Genomic DNA, 17,650 nt, shown 5'->3' with positions numbered 1-17,650 from the left:
GCGGAGCCATAAAAAGCCTTCTGCTAAATGGCAAGCTGCCTTTGTGTCGTTTTTATTTTTTTTTTCTCCGCGTCTCTGGCTGCAGGCTCTGCTGAACCGGAGAGGCGCGGGGGGGGGGTTAACAGGCCCGGGTGCCTTCCATTACTAGGTTACTGTGACCTGCCTCCCCGCTGCTCGCGAGCCAAGCGGGCTCGTCACGGAAAGGCAATAAAAGCAGAAAAAAAAGGCGCTGTTTGTATTTTAGCGGCGCTCACACTGAAAGCTGGGATGAAGCCAAATGGCTTCAAATGAGCCGCCGCAAAGCAGATAAGCGATCATTATTTCCAGTACTTTTTTCAGGTAGCTGTAGTTGAGTACTCATTCTTCTTGTGACTTTGACTCCCTACTTTTGAAATTGGATATCTTAGCTCATTCCTTTTTTCACCCTCCAAGGCAACACAAAAATTCTCTAATCTAAAAAAAAACAACCACACCTTTTTGTTTTAAAGTTGCTACAATTAGCATCATCTGTTAGTCCAAGCATAACGTGTACAGAGATGCCCCGATTACTTGTTTGGCTATTGATTTTAAATTGGTAGCACTCACCATTGGAGAAGTGCGCCCCCTGGGGGAAGCTGAGCTCATGGCTGTGTTCAGCTTCGCACGAGTACACAGCTTGGGCGTCCCTGTTGGAAGCACACAAGTTATGCAAAGCGTTTATACCATATTCAGGCTGTTCGCTTTAGCACCCCACGACTTGGACGTCTTTGAGAGTGTCGGGTACCTCCCGAGCTGCGGGGCTTCGGCGTGTTCAAAAAGCAGCGCTCTGGCAGCCACCCTGTGAGAGAAGCAAGAAGAGCAATAGCTGCGTCTTTACACTTTCCAAACAATAATACCACCAAAAGTACAGAACTGATAGCGAATACTAAAAAAATAATTGGCTTCCCTTTTTTTCTTTTTGTCTCCTGGAACTCAAATTTTCCACAACATTTCAACCTTATTTAAATTATTTTCCCTTATTTTTCAACGTAACACTTTAAATTAAAACCGGCTTTACAACGGCAGCAATCTTGATTGTTTTGGACCCTTAGTGAAAGTCAGAACGACACAATACGAGACATTTTCTTCTTTCCTTCCTCGGAATTATTTTTTTTTAAGTGAGGAGACGTCATTACGAGGGCGCACTTGACTCCCGTGAGCCACCGTGACCTGGGAGTCAAGGTAACGCAGAGCTGTGGGGGTGACAAGATGAGTCAAGAGGCCATGTGAGTGCTTTCACACATACAGTAGATGCATACACAAAAAAACCCAAACACAAATTATTTTAATGCTAGTTAATTTCTGACTGGCAGATATTGTTGCTTAGATGAAGTAATATTCCTGATTGTACATCTTTTTTAAACCAGTTTTTGTGCACACAAATGAGGAGGAGGAGCGCATTCTGCTGCTGGGTCACGTTAACCTTGAGAATTAAGAGCAGCTCTCCCACCACAGAGGAGATGACATACTAAATCGTCTTGGCGCTCGCACACGGGCCAAGAAAGTGCCCAGGCGGCGCGACATTTGCAAAAATGCATCTGACCTGATTGCCCTTATTGATGTGCGGCACACGCTAAATCAGTAATACAATGTGAGCGAGAACGGAGAGAAACACACCAACACTTACTGGACGTGTTTATCAGGGCACTCATTAAGCCCCGCAAAATCTGTTTACCATCAGGCCAAATTTCCTTAAATGTCCTTCTTGCATTGTTTTGATGAGCATAAAATTCCAATCTCCTGAAGTCGATTGTGCTGCGCTGTAAAATCTGACAGCAGGTTTTAGTTGCCAAATAGTGAGCCAAGACTTTATTTCAAGGGTTATAAGTCATCCAACAGGGTTTGTTATGAACGACTTGAAATACGGCGGGACTCAATGTGGCAGGCGTACTTACACTGAGCCTGGTCTTTGGTATCCGTTGCTGGCTGAGGCTGTGGCGCCCCGCCGCCGGATCACGAGCTTGGGCGGGATGTCCGGGGGGTCCGCCGATGGCTTCAAGTGATCGATGAGATCCAGGGTGGAGAGATTTTGGGCGGATTTGGAGTAGCTCCTTTGACCTTGAGGGAAAACAAAGAGTGAAAAGGAACTCTGGATCAAAGCAAGTTTCGCCACAATTGCCTGCAACCCAGGTAAGAACAATATTCACAGAACAATGGACGGGCGGTTCTGGATCACCTTCAGACACACGTAGTGACTTGAGAGAGGTTGCAGCTGTGAGATCGGGCGGTCCGGGTCCAGGGTGTCGTCGATGGGGGGCCTTTCTGGGGGCAACACCGGTGACGGACGGTACGCTGAGGGCGTCCTCCGACTCCACGTCCGTCGGGCCGGCCTCCTCCCTGGAACTGGACTCGGTGCTCCGGGGCCCGCTGGAGCGCAAGGACGCGGCGTCAGGGAGGATTGCACTCGTAGTTTTGATGCAGGACAGAGTCTCAGTCTTGGGGGGGCCGTTGTGCTCCGACGAGTGCGAGGACAGAGACTCGGTGCTGCCCGTGGGGGTGCTGCCTGGACTGCTGCTGCAGGCGTCGCCTATGCAGGGACCAGAGGGGAGGCACAACAGGCCCACGTTAAAATCCAGCCTTGATTTATAGTCTAAAAGGGAGCATACAGTTGTAACAGAAGCGGTCGAAGAACAGATCCCTGTGGGATGCCACAAAGCACAAACAGTTGCAGCAACGCAAGTCGTATTGTGTCTTGGTACTCACTTTCTGCGTCAGCCAGGCACAGGGTAGGAGTGTAGAGGCTGCGAGGCTTCCGGGGGCCGCTTGACATACAAATAGCTCTGCTTCGGCGGGAACCGGGCCGGGTCTGAGGCTCCGGAAGTGCCACGTTGGGATCCGGAGGCTGAAGGAAGATCTGGTAATTGCAGAGAATAATCATTTGAATGGATCTTTTTGTTCTTGAGGAATTTTACTGTGTCACACCTTGTTAAAATTCTCAATCAGAATTTCCATCACAATATTTTGGAACTTGATGTTCATCATGGCGGCCACGGTTTCCTCTTGCGAGCGCATCAGCGTGGGCCCGAAGATGACGCCCAGATTGGATACGGTCATCATGTTGGACTGACTCTGCGTGGACACGCTGCAGGGAGGATGGAACACAACAAGTACGACAATGGCACACCTGACAATCAATTGACTATACTACGAGATAGGAGCGGACTCATACGTGACGAGATGTTTGATGAGCATCTCCAGCATCTCCTTGTTTCTCTCAGGGAGCTTATGGACCAAAGAATGGACAGCGCATACTCTGTAGTTCTGGTCGTCCGATTCTGAGATGTTGAAAAAGTTGCAAATTATAAATGGTTCATATCGCAAACAGCAAGAGCGGCAGGTTTACTGGACTTGATTTTTTTAATCCTGAAATGAACTGAGAATTGGGCTCATTTTGGCCCAACGTTTATTTTCATGAACTTACTGGCAGCCATGATGAATTCTTTATGCAGCTTGAAGGTCATTAGCGGCTCCGACAGACACCTGGAGACAAGGAAATAAATAAAATAATAACAAAAATAAATAAATAAATGCTAACCTGAGGTAATTCTTCAGGCCGCTGGTGATGGTCTTGTTGTCCCACGTCTCGGGATCCAGGTCCATGTCCACGGGCGCCTTGGATGCTTGGAGTTGACATGATTTTTGGAAAGTTTTCAACATTGAGGCAGACATGCAAATTGCCACCCTGCTGCCCCTAAAATAGCGCGTGAAGACAAAATGGCCTCCCAATCCTTACTTACAAAAAACCGTCGCCATCAGCCTCTGCACTTTGGAGTTGACGCCTCCGATCCTGTACAGCCCCATGGTGTTGATGCCTGTGTGAAGAGCGACACCGTCAAGTCATCTTCTGGATGATTTGTCGTGGCTTTGAACATGCCTCACCTCTGCTCTCCACCAGCTCGATGCATTTCCTCACAAAGTTAAAGCCGGCCTCGTTAAGGAACGCTGGATGACGACATTAAGAGCGGTGAGGGGACGTTCATTTGCATCGGTCGTCAATTCAGATCACAGTAAATATCTCAGAAAGTAACTTACTATTTTGGTGGGTGTGGCCATTTCATTAGGTACATTCTTGTAATATTACATTAAAAAAAACTAGATCAATAATTCCAAGATAATAATGCTCAGTTTTGACTTAAGTGTGCCTTATACACTATCTTGTTTACTTTATTATTCAAATTATTGGTTAAACAATAAATGTGATCATCTCACAAATAAAACACAAACTTACTCTCCTCCCTCTTGCTCAGGATGGCAGGCAGGTTGTAAATCTAGATCAATGAAAAATAAAAAGAATCAAGGCAATAAATTAATTTGAGCTTGGTTGTAATGTCTAGCTAGAACCACACGAGGGCGCTATTAACACAAGTTCAGTGCAGCATCTGGACTCCTTACCGGCTCCTTGCCGTCCATGGCCTCCAACCACAGCCTCCTGTTGGACTCGGACAGCGCCTGCAGTGTCATGACACCGTGCCTGGGTGGAGGGGGAAAAAAAATGCTGGCTTCAGAATAATGTCATGGCCTTTGTTTGGAGTTGCTGTGGTCGATAGCCGGTGCTTCACACTCCACGCTTGATTGATGAAAAGCTGCACAGTGCCAGCCAGATTCACCACAATGCTCCCAGCATGCATCTGCTTTTTATCACCTCACCTTTTTATCACACAAAAAGCGCTGGAATAAATTGATTGATTACGGGGCGTCGCTCAATTCAGGAATTCTTACTACAATGAAGCCCACCTGCATTTTTTGAAGAAGTCTATTTGAGAGAATCTGGATTTATTTTCTCTGTAGTTTTCTCAAAAATACAACCATATTCTTGCAAGATGATGACTTTTTCTTAGAAAAAAAAAAATACAACCTTATTCTCCGGCACCATTACGACTTTTTCCTTTCGACAAAATACAGCTTTCTCCGGTACCATTAAATAATTATATCGGCTGACCTTTTTCCCCTTCAAATAAATGTGACTTTATTCCTCCCTGCAGACTTCCCTTCAAAACTGTTTCCCCCTTCAACTGGTTTCCTGTAGTATATAGTTTCAATTTTTAGTGTGACCTGATCATTCAAAGTAGAAATTGGAAGGTTTGTTTCTCATGAGGAGAATAATCAGAGGCAGCAGAGGCACAATTTGACCCAGCGAGCCAGCAAAAAAAAAAAAAAGTAGCATAAAAGAAGGCGTGAATCACACGGAAGCAGCGCACACACACACACACGCGCCTGCGTGCACAAGCGACGAGGTTCCCTTCACGTACCGGACTTTATAGAACAACCAAAGCGGCCTGAAAAGAGTTCCGCGGCAGACGCCGTTTCTACGTGGACATGGAGACAGAAAAAGTAGAAATAAAAAGGACTGGGAATGGGTTCAAATGTCAAGATTACATTAATTTTTGATATTTGCCATTTACAAATTTGCTGAAAAACTCAACTATTCGCAGTTTTTACCAACCTAAATAGCAGTAAGGAATTATTTTCATGTACACGTACTGTAAAATGACGGATGTAAAACTGTTTTGGAAGAAACTAAATTTCCAGCTCAAGAATATTTGGGGGGGTGGGTACTGGATATGCAACAAAGAGGAGTTCATGCCAGACTCAAAAGGAGATGAAAACATGGAAGCCTTCCAGGATGTTAATGGATGCCGAACACCGTCGGTGGGTTGGCATGGAGGGTCGCTGCCGGGACACGTTGGGGTTAATGGAGTTTGGTGGAACGCAAAACATCTCACATGCATTTCGATCGAGCATTTTCTTCACAAAATGGTTGTACTTTTTTAACGAATAAGTTACCTACCTTTCCACCACCTCAATGTCGAAGCAGAAGCGCTTGTCGATGGAGTCTGTTTTCCTCCGGATGCACGACTTGAGCTTGAACATCTCGGACTGGTTGAGCACCAGACCGTTCTAAAAGATAAATGCTAGAAAACTCACCCAAACGATTCAATTTTAAAATGTACAATGCTAGCAATATTTAAAATTAAAACAAACCCCATGATAGAGAAGAAGAATCTGAACAAACCAAAAACACAATTCAGGTAATCCAGTAAACTCAATAAACATCAAACCCAAGGCCAAACCAACGACTAAACCACATTAGGCTAGGCTAACAAACCTTAAACCAGATAAAATGAAACTAACCGGATTAACAAATTCATCTAAAATGACAACTAAGACAACAACAGCAACAAGTAGGACAAATAAGCCAACTAAAATGAAAATAATCAGTGGAAATAAGACTCTAAGGAGAACAAAACTATGACTGAAATGTAAAACTAAGCTAACAATCTTAGAATTAGCAAGCCTAAACTAAGACCAAACAAACAAGACTATGCTAGCTAAAATGGTGACGGTAAACGAACTACCTGTTTATTGGCCAATTTAGTGTCGCTATTGCTCATGTTGAAACTTTTGCCGCCCTTCTCATACGTGCAGTAGTGCCTTGTCCAAGCGGAACCCAGAGGACCTAGAACGCAACCACAAAAACGACATGATCATTGGAAATTCTCATCGGCGTGTTTTTGGTTGACATTGTACGTTTCCGCAACAACCTTTACTCACGTTTCTCCTGCACATACAAGAAGCCCTCCATGCTCCAGCGGCCCGGAGCTTTGTAGTCCTGTTCGGCAGACCTGATCCTCCTCATCAACTTCTCCACTTCCTGTTTGGTGCTCACAAAGTTGTTGCGCGTCTGCGTGGGGAGAGAGGAACACGTTTGCTACTAGCTTGCGCTCGCTCGGTAGTCGACAAAAGTTCATCTGTTCGATTTGCGGCTTCCCTGCGGCTGCTGTCAAACGCAGCTTGTTCGTCTTTGACTCTTAAACTTTTTCTTTCCATTTTATTTTTTTTTAATTAAAGGGCACGATTAAAGTGGATGTTATGGAAAAATGGCTTTTTTTAAATTGCTTGCTCAGGGCAGATTACGACAGTTAAAATAAAAAAATCCCCCCAAAAAGTCAGAATGCAGTGAAAATAAATCTTTTTTTTTTTTTAAATTGGTCTATATAAATATATAACAAAATATGACTTATAAAAAATGCAGCGCGTGTCTCCTTTGGAAGCAGCAGCAGCAGCAGCAGCAGCAGAGAAGCCTGCCGAGCACACGGGGCGAGGGTGGGGGGGAGATCCGGGTCAGCACTTACGTTCTGAAGGTTGAACTGGAGCTGCTGCTTGTACGGCTCAAATTCGTGCGCCAGCTCGTATCCCTCGTGGTAGAACGTAAACAAGCCCTGCAGGAAGGCCAGCAGCTGTGGACGAGCCAGCGGCACACACACACGGAAAGCGCATCCAAACACAAACAAGTTGAAGTGCAGGGAAAAGTTGCAGATGAAGTTCACGTCGGTGTGAGACGAGTGCTCGCAACTGCTCTATGCTTGAGCAGAGTTATGTTATGTCAATGACGGAATCATGTTCACACTCACACATACATTTGTTATTGTAACACTGATTAAGCCATTGTTTTTGTTTGTCCAAAAAATATATGAAATATATTAAAATATAATATTAAATATATAAAATAAATCAATCAATCAACACACCAACATGGATTTGATTTTCGGTCTGAGCTTGGCTCTATCAAAGCCTCATCTGCGGAGACATTCATCACGGGGCCGCAAGGTTGCGAGTCCCATCGCGGTGACCCCCGGGGCTAAAAATTTAAATTTCAAGGGGGGGGGGGGGGGGGGGGGGTAGTAATGGGGTGTCTTGCTTTGCAGTGGAAAGAAATACTTGACTCTCAAGTCACGTCTTCCACGCGTACGAGGGGGAGAGATTAGCTGTCAGCTTCTCCGATGGAGATATTGGGAATGACCGCACAGGTTGTTCTGGCAGGTCACAATATTAGGAACACCTATCTAATAAGATCTGAACTGGATCAAAAAATAAAAATCTCAGGCATACAAATGAAAATTATTTAAACTTACTGGCTCCACAAACTCAAACTTCTTCTTTTCTTGCACTTCCTGTATTTTGAAGACGTACTCGAGGGACGCGTCGTAGAACAGTTGCCTCTCTTTGTCAATCTGCGTGTCGGCCTGCCAACCAGCAAAATAAAAGAACCGGGTCGGCGTCCAGTCAGAGAAAGGTGAGCCTGAGATTTAGTCCTCTCTAGATGACAGACAACGCTTTATGATTTAAAAAAAGAAAAAAAAAATGTTTGGTTTTACCTCTTGAAGATAAGCTTCTTTCTTTTTAGATGACAGGCTGAGGTGTCTTTCAAGCGTGGCGTAATATTTCTCCGTCTCCTTATCGAATTTCTTCTTCCCGTCCTCAAATAAAAAGGAATAGATAAATCAAAGGAGAGCTTAGAAACGGAACATTTGAGGTCCTGGGAAATGTTTGATGTCGCTGCCACTAGGTGGAAGTCAAACCACATTCGGACTTCACGCGTTGGCTCGGCAGAATTCAGAGACAGAAAAGCAGCACGTTTATTTCTTTTTTTAATGGTGGCGGAATCAGCAGCGGTTTTGTTTTACAAACAAACACACACACACACATACACACGCACACACACACACGAATGTTGTTGACTCTTTAGTGAACTCTGTGGTTCACTATAAAAAAAAAAAAAGAGTGAATGATTCTGTTATTTTACAGTAAACCCCCAGCAGGAGCATAAATTTAGTAGCAGCTCCGCTTGGGGGTAAAAATATATATTTTTTTTCTCTCTACATAGAGAGAGAGAGAGAGAGTGGACGGATGACGTTTGTATATTTTCCAAGATGGTCCCCGAGGTCTGAGAAAAGGTTCCCAGGAGAGGAACAGGAAATGGGCTTTTCATACCAGACGGCCATCTCGCAAGCATGTAAGAACACAAAGCTCAACTTTTAACACCCTCGCCAAATATGATCCAAATCAGAAGGTTCTCCTCTACCAAGGCATTTTTGTGTACTGACCTCTTGGGCCAAACCACTTTAACAGAAAAGGGAGGGGGTTGAAACTAGAGCCTCCTTGTTTGTTTTCATTCCCATGGCCCCGATGTTCAGCAAGCCGACTGGACCCTCAAGAACGTTCCGCCTGAGCGGGTTGAAACTCACCGCGAGACTCCACGACAAAACAATCCCACACGGGAGCGAGAGAAAGAGAAATCAATAGATAATTTGACGAGGCTTCTTATTTCCATCTAGGCGGTGGTGTCTGGCATGCAATTGATTTTTCTCGGCAGAGGATGAAGGGGGTGCTGTTGTCGACAACGACAGGCAACACAAACAGGTGTCGGGATAAATAAACATGATTAAAAGTATGATACGACGCTGACAGCAAATATATTTCCCCCAAGAACCCGGGATGTACTTTTTCTTTGAGGGGAAAAAGAAGAAAAGTGCCATTGACATGACATTATTTTGGAAGCAAGCATACGAGTGAATTCCCCCCCCTCGGGAAAGCAAAAACATACGCACGCACACACACGACGGTAATCAGAATAAATTAAGTAGTGGCGTTTTATCCGAGGCTCCCCCGCGGCCAAAGCGGGAGTCCGACCAGCACACGCACGCCACTAGCGGCTTGCTCGCCACCTCCCTCCCGACAAGCAATTTAGCGCTGCGGGGACTCGAGAGTGAAGGCGGAGCAGCGTGAAAATGTGACGAGGGGCAAGTCGCATTCTGTCCCGCTGTTTTGTTTGTTTCCCAGCCAGTGGTGGCAAGTAATTAAGTACAAATACTTTTGTCCGTCAAAGGAATTTAGTTAATTGACCGGAGTCGAAGCTGCGCAGTTCGCAAAGATCTTCACAGTCTGATTATTTTTCTTGCTTTTAACTGTGCATCTTTTATGGACCTTGAAAAAAATAAAATAAAATAATTAGAGCCGCAAGTGAGCTGGAGTCCATCCCAGCCGAGATTGGGGAAAAACTTGGCAAGGTGTAAATTGAAACATTATGCAGGACGTTTTGCCACCACTGGAAGCAAAACTGAATTTTGTAGCCAGCTAAGAGTAAAAATTGCCGCTCTTAATACTCGCACAACGTTTCAGTCGACCTCTTTGACACTTTGGTCTCGTTAATAACAAACATGTTAAGCAAGCAATAGATATGCGTTTATGCCCCAACAGTCCACCCCAGAAGGAATCTTTGACCCAAACTGATCCCGAGTGCCCGAGGGTAATCAGCTGGCTGGGAAAACAACGCAAACAAAGCACTCGTAAAAAAACGACACACACACACACACACTCAACAACACACTCCGCAGCACCTTCGAGATTTCCCCATCTGATGGCTTTGTACTCTCGTGAATAAATTGCGCACTGGAAGAGAATATTTCGGAATGCCTGTTGTGTGTTTAGATGCCAGCTTTAGTATAAAACGCACTCGCCGGCAGTATTTTATTATTTGAATGCGATCCAATACAAGAGCTGTTCCGCAGTAGCGAATTTCATTCCAAGCGAAAATGTATTTCAATTCACAAGATGTGAATGTTTGGAAACAGTGCTAGCATTGTGGCTATTCTCAAAATAAGATGTGGCCATCGAGATGTTTGCGAGCCGTACCTAAAAATAAATAATGCAAATTTAAAATAAATGATCAAATAAATAAATACAAATAATACATAAATACAGAATAAATAAATAAATGCTGATGCTGCCTGGTTGAAAGACTGTGGCCAGTCAGCGATAAGAAAGCTCACACCTCGCTAACATTCTTGCCAGAGGCCCTAATGAGCCACGGGGCCATTGTCGCCTCACCTCGCTTCTCATCACCGTGGCAACAGAGGGAGGGCCAACTTGTGTGTATCTGCAAATGTGTGCAGTTACTAAAGGAAAATATGCAACTTTTTTTTTTTTATGTAAGATTTTGCCAGTAAAGCAAACAACCGCGGCGAACGAGGTGTCACTTGCGCTCGTTTGAAATCTCTTCCCGGAACGATAATATGAAAGCGGGGGAGGGAGCTCGAGCTCAGGCAGCTCATTACAGGGAGCTAATTTGTGGCAAAGGTGCCATCCAACAGTATTTGTATCCTCCCTTATAGAGGTTTGCTTATTTCAGATGTAATTCCACTTCTGACCACTAGATGGTGGAACACTGCATAAAAAGGCCTCTTTCAAATTTGGACTTCAATTACACCTACAGGAGATTCATTTTATCATGGACATCTTTCCGGATCATTATCAGCATGTAATTCTGTAGATTTACGATACGTGTAGGCATTAAAAGTTCACGGTAATGTAATATATTCCATGTACAGTATTTTCACATTTGTCAAACCTAACGTGAAAAAAACTAAATGTCACGTCACGCTTCAGAGACGGAATTCGCTCAGGTAAGAGTGCTGACATGTTTGAATTAGCAGTAGTCACGTATTCACATTCAGCCAGAGATGGACCTCAACGGTCACCCTCGGAAGATTCAGTCCCTTTTCCAAAATATGTTCCTTTTAGCATGAACGTGCTCGGCGCGCTTGTCATTGTTATGCCGACAGTGTGTGTTCGCAAGCTGTCACGAGATGTATGCGGTTTTCCCTGCGCCGGCGCAACGTCACGCGTCAGCGCCCGGCGGGGCGAAGCATCCATACGTGACTTCGAGGGATTACTCGCCGTGCAGCCAAATAAGGCGAGAACTGGAAGGAGGGGAGAAGGGGGGGTCATGCGGGGGCGGGGTCAGAAAGGCAGAGCATTGCTGCGCATTCTCGGAAGAGTGGAAAAGTCGCCACTGGTGATGGCCGCCTTTTATCTCTCTCCAGTTTGAGCTAATGTTTGGCCGTACGGGAGGAGGGGGGAGACCATTAGGAGGAAGTGGACGGAGGAAGAGTGACGTGGGTGGCAGGGAGGCTTTTAAGTAGCCGCTCTACAAACGTGGGTAATAATAACACCGACAAGTGCAGTGGGGGAATGGAATGCCCACATTTTTGTTTTTTTTACTAATTAAAAAATATATGGCATTTGATGTTTTTGAACTGAACTCATTCACTGCCATTGACGGATATAGACGTCAAATATCCAGTTTAACTGGGCTGGCTGTGAATGTGTTAATACAAACAGAGAAAAGGCAAATGAAATGTAAATAATCAAAACAGTCCGTTTTTTGTTTTTTAATAATGAAAAAAAAAACATTTGATGTTTACGAACTCATTCACTGCCCTTGACGGATATTGACGTCAAACGTCAATTTTAACTTGGCTGGCAGTGAATGAGTTAATATAGAAATAAGAGAAAGAAATAAGAGAAAAGGCAAATGGAATGTAAATAAGCAAATCATGCGGTCATGCTGCAATAGAATTCAATGGTTCGAGGTCGGTCGGGGTTTAAGATTTCAAATTGGGCTTTAAACCTGAGTTAGCTTTAATGACGGTTTCAAGCCAAGGTTAGGCTTTCAAGATTTCAAGCATCTGGTAGACTAGAGTTTGGATTCCATTTTGTACAGTTTCAAGCCATGATTAGGGTTTCAAATTAAGGCTTCAAGGCAGCCTCTGGTGGAGGTAACGAAGTACATATTGAAGTGGGGATTTCTGACGGGCCTCACGACGCTTAAGACCACATCGTAACGATGCCGACGGGCTGGAGTGAGCTCAGAGACTCGGCGGGACGCCATGGGAACCGGCGCAAACAAGCCGCCGCGCTTTCATTCGCCGGCTTCACCGCGCAACAAAGCAACTCTGCTCTTTACAAGTCGTCCGCGGGGGCCCATGCATACCCTGCAGCGAGCAGAACTTTGGCTTCGATCAGTCCCGTGCGGCCCGCTCGGCTGTGGAGCGCGTAACCGGATTAGAGTAATCTGATTAGAAGAAGAAGAAAAAAAAACGGCTAATACTCAAAATGAGATAGTGATGGCTTGGCACAATACGATAGCAAAGCTTGTTAAAGAAAATGCTGCTCTGCAGGATTGTGCAGAAGCATGATCATAAAAGTAGGTATACGGAAATTCCGTTTTGGGCTTCATTTCCATCTCGCACAGCGCGATGCTGTCAACGAGCTAATCGTACATGACAGAGCGGTTGCTTACCTTGGCGGCGCCGATCTGCTCCTTGCGAAACTTTTCCAAGGGAGTGATCAAGACGTCATCCGCGTTCTGAATCTGGGTGGGGGCAAAACAAAAGCAGACAAATGTCAGGCTGTGTTCTTCAAATTGAGTGTGGGGGGGATTTAATTAAAAAGCTTGATGTAGTTGTCATTGCGCGGCATCACGGCGACGTGACTGACACGCAAGCTCATGCGGCAGAAATGAGCCGCTCAATTGTCGGCTATCAAAAAAGATTAGGGCTTTAAATAAAAGTTTGGCTTTTAAATCTGGATTTGGGTTTCAAGTTAAGATTTGAGGAGATACGTGTGCCTCGCACATACGTGACCTTCTCCCACCATTTTGGAGTCATTTTTGTTTGCCTGCACGGCGGCGGCGACCTCTCCCCCGCTCAATCGAGGCTCGCCATCCGGGGCGTCTCGCCACCGGTTGGGCCCAGGAGCAGATAAGCCGGAGATGTATTGCCTCAATTATGGCTCACGTTCAATCCTCGGGTGACTGCGTTCGTTGAAGGTGCCGTTACGGCCTGGAAAAATTCCCGCGGAATAGGATTTCGCCCGTGGTGAGTCGATGACATCAGAGGAACGAGGGGGGAGGGGGGGCGCAAACGACACGGCTGTTAGCTTGATGCAGTGCTTCTCAAATAGTGGGGCGCGCCCCCCTGGGGGGGCGCGATGCTATACCAGGGGGGGCGCGTGTGACCCTGGGGAACAGGCTTTTTTTTTTTTTTTTTTTTGGCAGTACTAGAATAAAGTGTAATTGCGCATTTACTACATGAGGCGACAGTGGCGCTCTCATCGTGACTTCTGTCACGTTTGTGACAGTGCAACATTTTACGACTTACAAGACAACAGGTTTGCCTTGATTAGCAGTGTTGAAAGCTCCGACTGCGTCCCGTCTATAGCCTCCGTTATTCAACAAACACCAACATGAAAAAGTTTTTAACAGGGATGAAAAGAAAAGCGGAGAGAAACAAAGACAATGAAACAAAAGAAAGTCAGCTGAAAGCTAAGACGAGGAAATACGACGAAGCGTATTTAGCGCTTGGCTTCACTGTGAGTACAGTTGGAGAAGAGGAAAGACCGATATGTCTGCTGTGTCTAAAAATGCTCGCAGCGGACAGCATGAAGCCAAATAAATTGGCGCGTCACTTAAATACGTTACACCCCGATCACGCCGATAAGCCACTTGAGTTTTTTCAGCGAAAACGTGCTGAATATGGCCAACAGTCATCCCGTTTTGTGAAGGCTTCTTCAGTAAACCATCGAGCGCTTTTAGCATCATATAAGGTGGCGTACCAAATCGCGCAGTGCAAAAAGCCCCACACCATAGCAGAGGAGCTAATACTGCCTGCAGCATTAGACATGGTCTCTGTCATGCTGGACGACGCCAGTGCAGCAAAACTAAAAACTATCCCTCTGTCCAATGACACTGTCGCCAGACGTATAGATGACATCGCTAACGATCTTCAAGAACAGCTGGTAGATAAACTCAAAGACAAACGTTTTGCCTTACAGTTTGATGAAGCAACTGACAGCAACAAAGACTGTCTGTTTATTGCTTATGTACGTTTTGACTTGTCAAACTCCCTGTGTGAGGATCTACTTTTTTGTAAATATGTCAGAGACAGAGCCACAGCTGAAGAGCTCTTCAAAATTCTGGACTCCTTTTTGACTGAGAATGGGCTAAAGTGGGAGAACTGCATTGGTGCCTGCAGTGATGGTGCACAAACCATGGCAGGGAAGAGAAAAGGACTTCGGGCACTCATCAAGACAGCCTCACCTCATGCTGAGTGGACACACTGTATTATACACAGAGAAGCACTTGCAACCAGGCGACTTTCCCCTGAATTAAGTGAGGTTATGACTGACATCATAGGTGTAGTCAATTTTATAAAGACCAGACCACTAAAAACAAGAGTCTTCTCTGCCATCTGTGAGGAGATGGGAGCTGAACATCAAGCTGTGCTCTATCACAGTGAAGCAAGGTGGTTGTCACGAGGAAAAGTCTTGTCCCGAGTTTTTGAGCTCAGAGAGCAAATAAGGGTGTTTTTGAAGCAGGAGCACAAGTATGAAGTGGCAGAAAAATTTTGTGATCAGAAGTTCCTGGGAAAACTGGCCTACCTGAGTGACATATTTGAAAAGCTAAATGAACTGAATCTGCAGCTTCAGGGGAAAGATAAACACCTCCCTCAGGTCACAGACAAGATTAGCGCTTTCACCCGAAAGCTTGCAATGTGGGGCAGGCAACTTGATGAAGGAAACATCGATTCATTTGAGAACCTGCATGAATTTGTGGACACCAATGACTATGATGCTACCTCAGTGATTCCACACATTAAGCAGCACATTTCTTCACTGATGGGATTCTTTAAAAAGTACTTCCCTGAAAACAGTTCCCAGTATGACTGGGTGAGAGACCCTTTCAGTGCACCAGCTCCAACTGGTTTCAGCTCTGCAGAAGAGGAGCAGTTCATTGACATGACGTCTGACTCCACATTGAGACTGAGGTTTACATCACAGACACTCAGTGCATTCTGGCTGAGTGTAGAGAGGCAGTATCCACTCTTAGGGGAGAAAGCTATGAGCATTCTGCTTCCTTTTGCAACATCTTACCTTTGTGAGATTGGCTTCTCTGCTGTTGCTGCACTGAAGACCAAGTACAGGTCCCAGCTAAACATTGAGCAGGAGCTGAGAGTTGCAGTATCATGCTTCGAACCTCGCTTCGAAAAGCTGTGCACTGCAAAACGTGCTCATTGTAGCCATTAAACCTGACTTCCTCCTCAATTTTGATGAAAAAAAGAAAGAAAAAAAGAGCACAAATTGTTTAATTCACCTTGTTTTGTAGGTTCAAGTGTTTTATATATTGTGCTCCTGAGTTAATGTTGCTGAACTGAATATAAATAAGTTATTATTTTTTTAGTTTTTGTAGTTTATTAGTTATTATAATTATTAAATATTATTTATTGATTTGATTTAATTTTGCAATGGTGCAATTAGTTTGTCAAACATGTTTACAGTTTAAACAAGGATTTATTTATTCTTAATTTCAGGCATTGATGCACTTAAAATCTTTTCTGTTGCAGACTTAAAACACAATTTGATAAAGTTATTCTTTGTAAGTTTGACCATATGTCTTTCTTTTTTTCTTTAATGTTAATAAGGATAAAATGTTATGCAGAGATGGATAGTCGCGGTGGGGAGTGGGGGGGCGCGAATAGTTTTCTTCTTGCTAGGGGGGGCGTAACAGAAAATAATTGAGAAGCACTGGCTTGATGGAAGGTGTTATTTTGTGCGGCGAGAAAAGTGAAATAATTCATCTAGGCAGCAGCAGGATGGTTTTTCAAAAGGCAGTTTCGAGCTTTGGTTACAGTCCCAAATATGGCGTAAAATCGAGTTGGGGCTTCAAACCAAGGTAGGGTTTGAAATTAAGGTTTTAAGACAGGGTTAGGGTTTCAAAGTATGGCTTCAAGCCAGGATTGGGTTTTACGACAGAGTCACGGTTTTAAGTTTGCTCCACGTTTTAAGGGAAAATAGCACAAGAATGTAAATGACATTTTAAAAACTAGTTTTCTTTTCTTCGCAGCAAACGGCCGGGTGATTGGAGACTCCCGAGTTTTTGTTTCACATCATTAATCACCGTGTAATTTTAGCATCCAAAACATCTGTCTGGGCCTACACGGACACTCAGAAAGCAGCTTTGCCCCAATTTTTATTTTAATCGCCATCAATGCAGTTTGAAACGGTGGCGGCGACACAAGCAAAAGGGCTACAAATGTCCTTGCCAGACCTTTTCCAGCATGTATGAATCATTTTATCATCCGCATGCATCTGCCGGTTAACCCCAGGACGACTGTCAGATAGGTCATTCATATACATGCAAAACAGCAGCGGGCCCGAGACGGAACCCTGGGGAATCCCTTTAGGACCGTCCTCGGAAAAAATTGTGCTCGCCCCCGGAGGTGCGAGTGAAAGCAATACATAAAAAAAAAAGAAAAACGCAATTTGGAATCCAACACACTGTGCTGAATGTTATGAGGGGAGATTTTTAGGAAGCCTGATCCCACAGGAAGTCCCGAATCCAGCACAAATTAAGTAGATAAAGAGAAGCATACTTGCTTTGACCTGGCTACTAATAATTAACACAAAAGCTGATTTGTCTTTAATGCACGCTAGCTGCGTATGCTTCCAATTACAATTCCCAAAAAGTACAAAGAACAGAAGATAGTTTTGACATTCAAACTGCTTAATTCGCTTTTTCGTGATTAACATTTGAGACGATACAGAATATATATATTTTATTTTCACTGGAGCACTCATTAAAACGTGGCCGGGTTCTAAACTGCTCGACTCCGGTGACAAATTGGCTGATGCGACAGTCGTTTTCTCTTCACACACGTCGGAATATCGGCCGGCCCGGCGCTCATTAGCGTAGCGTGTGATGCATGCGCTCAATTGGAGATAAGGTCAGCCCTTTCCTCACTTGTTTTCCTCGCCGGGGGGGTGACACTTTCATTTCGCTATGTGTATAAAAAAAAAAAAAATCCATTCCAAATCGAGAAATGGGGGATAGCACGAGATGGGGGGTCTTAAATCACCAAATGGCGGCGCAACCACAAGAGCACTTGTGCGCCACTCCATCTGAAAGCACGCGAGGACGTTTGGCGGTCGTCAAACGACGCCCGGCTGTAATCCC

At 44.8% G+C, this 17,650-nt stretch overlaps 1 protein-coding gene across 4 annotated transcripts in view; it reads right to left on the bottom strand.

Moving 5' to 3' along the window:
- The window catches only part of LOC133155775 (rho GTPase-activating protein 42-like), a 41,086-nt gene that overhangs the window by 2,165 nt on the left and 21,271 nt on the right, over positions 1-17,650 (bottom strand). Inside the window, exons 6-26 of one of the 4 annotated variants that reach the window (XM_061281316.1) lie at positions 12,941-13,012; positions 8,175-8,276; positions 7,932-8,042; positions 7,152-7,256; positions 6,571-6,700; positions 6,375-6,475; positions 5,807-5,916; positions 5,268-5,324; positions 4,411-4,489; positions 4,247-4,286; positions 3,898-3,960; positions 3,756-3,830; positions 3,554-3,638; positions 3,440-3,498; positions 3,188-3,293; positions 2,941-3,100; positions 2,722-2,872; positions 2,195-2,557; positions 1,914-2,076; positions 764-817; positions 586-665 (exon numbers count right to left, since the gene is read on the bottom strand). In XM_061281316.1, the coding sequence (XP_061137300.1) occupies positions 586-665; positions 764-817; positions 1,914-2,076; positions 2,195-2,557; positions 2,722-2,872; positions 2,941-3,100; positions 3,188-3,293; positions 3,440-3,498; positions 3,554-3,638; positions 3,756-3,830; positions 3,898-3,960; positions 4,247-4,286; positions 4,411-4,489; positions 5,268-5,324; positions 5,807-5,916; positions 6,375-6,475; positions 6,571-6,700; positions 7,152-7,256; positions 7,932-8,042; positions 8,175-8,276; positions 12,941-13,012 (2,266 nt within the window). The remainder of the gene's footprint in view (positions 1-585; positions 666-763; positions 818-1,913; positions 2,077-2,194; positions 2,558-2,721; positions 2,873-2,940; positions 3,101-3,187; positions 3,294-3,439; positions 3,499-3,553; positions 3,639-3,755; positions 3,831-3,897; positions 3,961-4,246; positions 4,287-4,410; positions 4,490-5,267; positions 5,325-5,806; positions 5,917-6,374; positions 6,476-6,570; positions 6,701-7,151; positions 7,257-7,931; positions 8,043-8,174; positions 8,277-12,940; positions 13,013-17,650) is intronic. The other 3 variants (XM_061281317.1, XM_061281319.1, XM_061281320.1) reach the window with 3 other exon arrangements.

This window comes from Syngnathus typhle, linkage group LG6 (genome assembly GCF_033458585.1).
Source record: "Syngnathus typhle isolate RoL2023-S1 ecotype Sweden linkage group LG6, RoL_Styp_1.0, whole genome shotgun sequence".
NCBI classification, from domain to species: Eukaryota; Metazoa; Chordata; class Actinopteri; order Syngnathiformes; family Syngnathidae; genus Syngnathus; species Syngnathus typhle.
This window is presented reverse-complemented; position numbering and strand designations above follow the sequence as displayed.